Raw genomic sequence first — 6,892 nt, 5'->3', positions numbered from 1 at the left:
GCTGTCTCTTGGAAGAGTTCCAAGCAGGACACCACAGCGGATTCCACCACTGAGGCAGAATACATTGCAGCATCAGCTGCTGCTAAAGAGGCCGTTTGGATGAGGAATTTCGTCCAAGAGTTGGGCGTCATTCCTGAAGTTGTTGGTCCAGTCCCGGTGTACTGTGACAACACGGGTGCCGTTGCTCAGGCAAAGGAACCAAGGTCTCATCAAAGATCCAAACACGTACTGAGGAAATACCACATCATCCGGGAGATTGTGGAAAGAGGAGACATCACTGTCGAAAGAGTGGCCTCTGCAGACAATATCGCTGATCCACTTACTAAGCCCTTGCCAGGACCATTATTTGACAAACATCGCGAAGCAATGGGTCTACGTAGTATGACTAGTTTGCTATAGGGCAAGTGGGAGATTGAAAGAGTGGGTGCCCGGTGAGCCAACTTGTGGCTAAGGGCTTTGATGACTCTTTGTATAAACAATCTTTTGTTTAATATAATTTACACTTTTATTAATGTCAATGACTTTATCTTTCTTCATATTGTTATATTGTGATATACTATTGTTGTTTTGATAAAGACCTTGAATATACTATAGTGTATGTAAGATGTGGTAGAACATGGAGATGTCTATCATGAAACACATTTTATAGTCACTGTATATTCTAAACTGTTCCTAGTCGATTGAGCCGTCCGATAATAAGGATAAGGATCGCTCGAGTTTGAGACTAGCATTTGCGATGCAGAGTACCACGTTTCATTGGTAAGGAACATAGAGATGTTCGAAGCATGCAAATGGATATTCATATGATGAATGATCGAACTACCCTATCCGGACTTTCCAAGTGGTTATCACTTATCGAGTGGATTAAGTCCGCGGTTTTGGTTGTACACCATTAGTCCTTACTACTTGAAACATCATTGAGACTCTATATGCTAGTACTGTGCTTTGACTCGTTTACCGACTCTATTGGGGTCATCAGGTGTCAGGATTGGGTACAGTTACAACACATATAGGAGTCGATGCTTTGTTGTCAAGGATTCACCACATACTTGCGAGTGTGGATATCCTATGCGATCTGAGGAGATATTAGTGTGACGAATCTCTGGCCAGAGTACATGATGTGATTTAAGAAATGGTTTCTTAGTAGCACATGCGATGTCACTATTTGATCTTCAAGATGTATTGCATAGTTATCGAATCTCGAACGACTCTCGATATACCAATGGTTGTTGATTCGATCGGGATATATGGATGAAGGGACCGTACTGTACGCTAACCAAAATCTATTGGTTCTTGCAGGCACTATCAGTGATACCTAGGGAATCATGGGGCGATGTTTCTAGGCGCTCTTACCATGATTCGATGGGCAAGTCGGAAATTGTTGTTCCGAGTCACAAGGAGTTGTGAGCCCACGGCTAGCTGTATCCCTGAACCATTGAGGGTCACACAGAGTAATGGATTTTTAATCCCCGTTGAGATAGTTAAATTTAAAGAGTTAAATTTAATGAACAAAGAAGTTGGACTTCTTAATTATGAGTAGAGGAGTAAGATTTCCTAAAATGACATAGGGATGGGCATTTTTGGAAATCACTGAATTCGGATTCAGAAAAATTTATCTTGACTTTAAAAGGTGCAGAAATGGTTTCTGTGCACATTGGTGAAATCGGTTTATCAATCGGAGTCACGATGAATTTTATATTAATTTTTGAACATGCGGGCTTTGCTTGTCGGGTTTGAACTTATGACTAATGGGCCCTAAGCTGTTAGTGGCCTACATTATAAATAAGTTATTGCAGTACAGAAATTACACACAACAGGTCACAATTTTCGAAAACCCTAGTATTTTTCTCTCAATAGTGGCCGCCCCCTTTCTCCCCTCTGCTCGGAAAATCCAGTCTATGAATTTTGATTTACATTCTAGTTTAACGGATCAAATTCGTTAATCTCTTCGTAGAAACTTCTGATAGATTTTCTAGTACAATCTATCAGAGGGATTAAATATCCGTTCGTGGACCTGATTGAAGAACAGTTCGTCCATCAGTTCCAGGGATATACAACAAGAGCAGAGCAATCTGTTGGTGTCCATAATCTCGCTTCGAGATTGGAGGTAAAAATTTATAATCGTTATTTAATTTTTACACACACACAATTTAATCGTAAGGTTGATACCCATTATGGAATTGTTCCATATAAAATTTTTAAACTTCCGCTGCACCGGGTATCAATCCTGATTGATCTGATCGCCGGGTTCTCCAACATATGCAATAGCTTAGTTAAGGCTTTTAGAGCTTAATGAATGATGCATGGGTATTTGCATTGTAGAGTTGATGATAGGCTTGGAACTTAGAGTTGGACTGCTAGGACTGCCTGTAGAAAGGTACGTAAGTACTGACTGAGATTGTCAGCGGATATGCATGCTTATGTGTTGCATTTATGTGTTTGCATGTTATTGTTATTGTTATTGATATATGGCATGTACATATCATCTTGTGCCTGTACGTCTGTACCTCTCTTGAGATGAGCCAGTTAGGGTTACTCAGCCCTATTTGGACGTTTGATATCGAGTACCTTTAGGTACTGATACCTAGAGGACTCCGTGGTCCGCGTTCGAGATTTGGGAGTGAGTGGTCGCACATAGTGGTTAGCTACCCCGATGTGACGAGCTCGTACTTCAGGCGCCAGTCTGAGCAGTTTTGTATACAGTTATCCCAGATATGGATACCCTATCATTTGCGTGCATCATATTTGTATGTTTATCCGTGCTTTTGTATTTAGCTTAGCGCTCACGTCCAGTCTTTTCTGTGTATCTGGACACCCCATTCGACGGGGCAGGTTTAGGTGCGAGATTGAGCACCAGGAGCTTGGAGAGGCCAGTAGCCCTTGAAGACAGCAAGATTAGCTGTAGGTTTATTTTAAGTAATTCGATTGGGTTGTATAATCGAGTTTGTTTTTCCGATTGTATTCTGCCGGTCTTCTTGTATTTAAGTCTTACGCAGCGATTTTATTTAATGCATGCTTAATTATGCTCTTATCTCTGATTAGGTAGGGGATCCGGTATGGGTCGCTACACATTACCTGTGAGTACACAGAACTCATGCATACTAACCCAACCATCTTGTGGTAGTCAACTTTGTCCTTAGCACGGGTTTGTCTTGTTCCATGAACATCTCCAATAATTTGTGATGATGGATGATTCTTTTGTATCTTATTTGGTATGTCCTTTTCAGTAATCATCTCAGCTTCCTCATTATTTTGGGAACTTTCCTCATGGATAGTTTCTGGAGAAACCAGTGTTGTGTTTGGTGTCGTAACATCCGGGACAACACTGTTTTCTTCGGGAGGAATTTCCAGCAAGCCTTCAATATTATCTTCAGCAGTTTTTCCTTTGAGATCTGCACCATCATCAAAAACAACATTAATAGATTCCATAATTGTTCTGGTTCTAAGGTTATACATCCTATATGCACGACTATTTGTAGAATAACCAAGGAACAAACATTTATCACTTTTGGAATCAAATTTTGTTAGGTGATTTCTATCATTCAAAACATAGCATACACAGCCAAAGATATGAAAATAATTGAGATTTGGCCTCTTTCCCATGAGGATTTCATAGGAAGTCATTGAAGAACCACTTCTCAAAAAACACGATTGGAAATATGACATGCTGTGTTTAATGCTTCTGCCCAAAATCTCTTGGAGATATTTTTTGAGCTCATCATCACCCTAGCCATCTCCTGCAACGTCCTATTCTTCCTTTCGGAAATTCCATTCTGTTGAGAAGTTTTTGGGGCAGAGAACTCCTGTGAGATGCCCTTCTTATCACATAAATAAGAAAAAGATGAGTTCTCAAATTCCTTTCCATGATCAGTTCTGATCCTTGCTACAGTCAAAGTATGTAGGTTAGTAATCTTGGTAAACAACTTCTTAAAAACATCAAAAGTGTCTGATTTTTCTCTAAGAAATCTGACCCATGTAAAACAAGAAAAATCATTAACACATACCAAAGAATACTTTTTACCTCCATAGCTTTCGACTTCCATGGGACCCATCAAATCCATGTGCAAAAGTTCAAGACACCGTGTTGTCCCACAGTGTTGTAACACGGGGTGCGCAACATGGGTTTGCTTACCTTTTTGGCATGCACCACAAACATATGGAACACCAGACTTTAGATTGGGAAGACCTCTGACAGCTTCAAGCTTACTCAGATTTTTTAAGGTCTTAAAATTCACATGTCCAAGCTTTTGGTGCCATAGACTAAACTCATCAACCTTTGAGTGTCTACATGCCAATTCATCACCGAGTTGGTAGCAATTATCAACTGATCTTGTACCTGTGATAACACAACGATTAGCATTAAAAACTTCACAAGTATTCCTATCAAACTTCACATGCAAGTCATCATCACACAGTTTACTAATTGAAATTAAGTTTGCATTAAGTCCTTCAACGTGTAAGATGTTATGAAGCTTTGGAAACCCTTCCACATTGAGTGTTCCTTTGCCAACAATTCTTCCTTTTTCACCACCTCCATAGGTCACTTCCTCTACCACCATTTTGTTCAACGTAGTCAGTGAGGTGATCTTTCAAACCTGTCTTGTGGCGAGAGCTTCCACTATCAAAATACCAATTACCTGCAGTGTTAGCTTTCAAGGAAGTATAAATAACAAAACATCTAACATCAGGCTTTTGTATCCAAACTTTCTTTATAGTGGGCCTCTTTATGCCAGTGTTGCTCTTGGTGTTGTGCAACACAGGGGGAAACACCTGCTTAGATTCCCACAAAACATAGTCATTTTTAAGCTTTCGACAAAAAGGTCTGATGTGACCAGGTTTGAGACAATAATGACATACAAAAGGACGCTTCCATTGTTTTGGCTTAGGGACACAAACATTCTTTTCAACAATGGGTTTTTTTACCTTTCGAAACAGTTGAAGGATGGTTCAAGGAGTCATTACCTTCCTTCACAAACACTGGTGTTTTGGAAGATTCACCAGTTTCAAACACACTTTCTTTAAAACCAAGTCCAAACTTGTCATTTTTACCCATAGACAACAAAGTATCAAGTTTGTTTGAACTTGAATTAAATCCAGCAAGAGTTGTTTTTGCTTTTTCAAGTTCTGAATTCAACAATCCTAATTCCAGATCTTTCTTGCTCATAATGACTTCCAGCCTAGCCACAACAGCTTTCAATTCAGTATTCTCTTTGGTGAGAGTTGTGTTCAACTGATTTCTCTTGTTCCAATCACAGTACAACTCTTCATAGAGTTTTTGAATACCTTCCAGAGTATAAGGATCAGCTACCTGTTCTTCATGATTACTGGAATTATCAAGGTTAGAAGCAACAAAACACACAGATTTTTGAACTGTGTTGCGTCCAGGTGTTGCAACACCGGAGCCAACACCGAGAGGATTGATCTGAAAATTTTTCTTACTTTCCAGCAAAGCAGTAAAAGATATGAGATCTGCCTGTTCAACCTTTTCTTGTTCTTCTTCCGAATCATCACTCAGAGAAACATTCATACCTTTCCTAAGGCGATTTGCGCATTCATAAGCATAGTGGTCATATCCCTTACATTCCCTGCATTGAACATTATCAAAATTTTTACTTGAGGACTGAACCTTACCTTCATATCTTTGACGAGGTCCTCGAGTAGCAGCAGGTTTTTGAGGTTTCTCTGAAGTAGGAAATTTAGGAAATTTTGAAGGTTGCGCACCTTTCACATCCTTCTTTTCTTTCATTACCTTGAGATAATCAGTGAACTTCTTCGAGATCAAAGCAATCGAATTCTCTTCAAGATCAGATTCCTTTACTTCCTGTTGAACTTCAGAAAAATAATTGTAAACATCATTAGAAACCTGAAAAGCAATAGACTTACCTTTTGAGTCATCTTCGGCTTCCAACTCCATCTCATAAGTGCGAAGAGAACTAATTAACTCATCCAAACCCATTATAGATGTATCTTTGGATTCATCTATAGCACAAACCTTGGTGTGAAATCTTTTGGGGACAGAACGAAGCACTTTGGATACAAGTCTCTCGTTCGAAATAGGATCACCAAGAACAGATGCTTCATTTGCAAGGCTCTTCAATCTTCCATTATATTCCATGATGGTCTATGATTCCTCCATTCTCATTTTCTCAAATTTTGAAGTTATGAGACGCATCCTTGTTTTCTTAACACTTGCCGAGCCTTCACAGTGGGTTTGCAGTTTCTCCCAAGCATCCCTAGCACAAGTACAAGTACCAATTAGATTAGACATGTTCATATCAACTGAAGTGAACATATCATTAAGAGCATTATCATTATAAATAGCCGCAGTATTCTCATCGGCTGTCCATTGTGATCTTGTCTTTGGTCCTGGTACATCATCATCTCTCATAGGTGGTGTCCAGCCGTCAAGAACACGTTGCCAAGCCCTGGACTCAATGGATTGAATGTACATTCTCATCTTCAATTTCCAAGGGCCATAATTTGTTCCATCCAAAATAGGTGGACGAATTGCACTTGTGTACGGAGTGTCCATAACTAACCTGTAACACAAACCAGGAACTCACTTAGTAAAGTCAAGTGGTGGCTCTGATGCCACGTGAAAGAAACAGTGTACGTGGTTGGTTATGTAAAATAGGCAATGTTGTACTTTGTGTTGTAACACTACAGACAACACAGTGCAGCGGAAATTTAAAGCATAAATAAAACACAAGTAAATAATTTTGCCCGAGCATAAAACTCGTGCGGGTGCCTTAGGGCTAAATATTACTAGTAAACGTAAGATCAGTCTTACAAAGTAATCCTAGTAATTTTACGAAAAGTCATTAAATCCTAAATTTCTCAACAAGTCGAGAAATCAAACTTGCATCCTAAATAAACATAGAATAAAAGAAAT

At 39.4% G+C, this 6,892-nt stretch overlaps 1 protein-coding gene across 1 annotated transcript; it reads right to left on the bottom strand.

Annotated features, from left to right (window-relative positions):
- Positions 1-6,121: 6,121 nt before the first annotated feature.
- Positions 6,122-6,457, bottom strand: LOC140888327 (uncharacterized). The gene has a single exon (XM_073296010.1). The coding sequence runs from the start codon at positions 6,455-6,457 to the stop codon at positions 6,122-6,124; it is 336 nt and encodes a 111-aa protein (XP_073152111.1).
- Between the last annotated feature and the right edge of the window lie 435 nt (positions 6,458-6,892).

Source organism: Henckelia pumila, chromosome 3, assembly GCF_033568475.1.
Source record: "Henckelia pumila isolate YLH828 chromosome 3, ASM3356847v2, whole genome shotgun sequence".
NCBI lineage: Eukaryota > Viridiplantae > Streptophyta > Magnoliopsida > Lamiales > Gesneriaceae > Henckelia > Henckelia pumila.
This window is presented reverse-complemented; position numbering and strand designations above follow the sequence as displayed.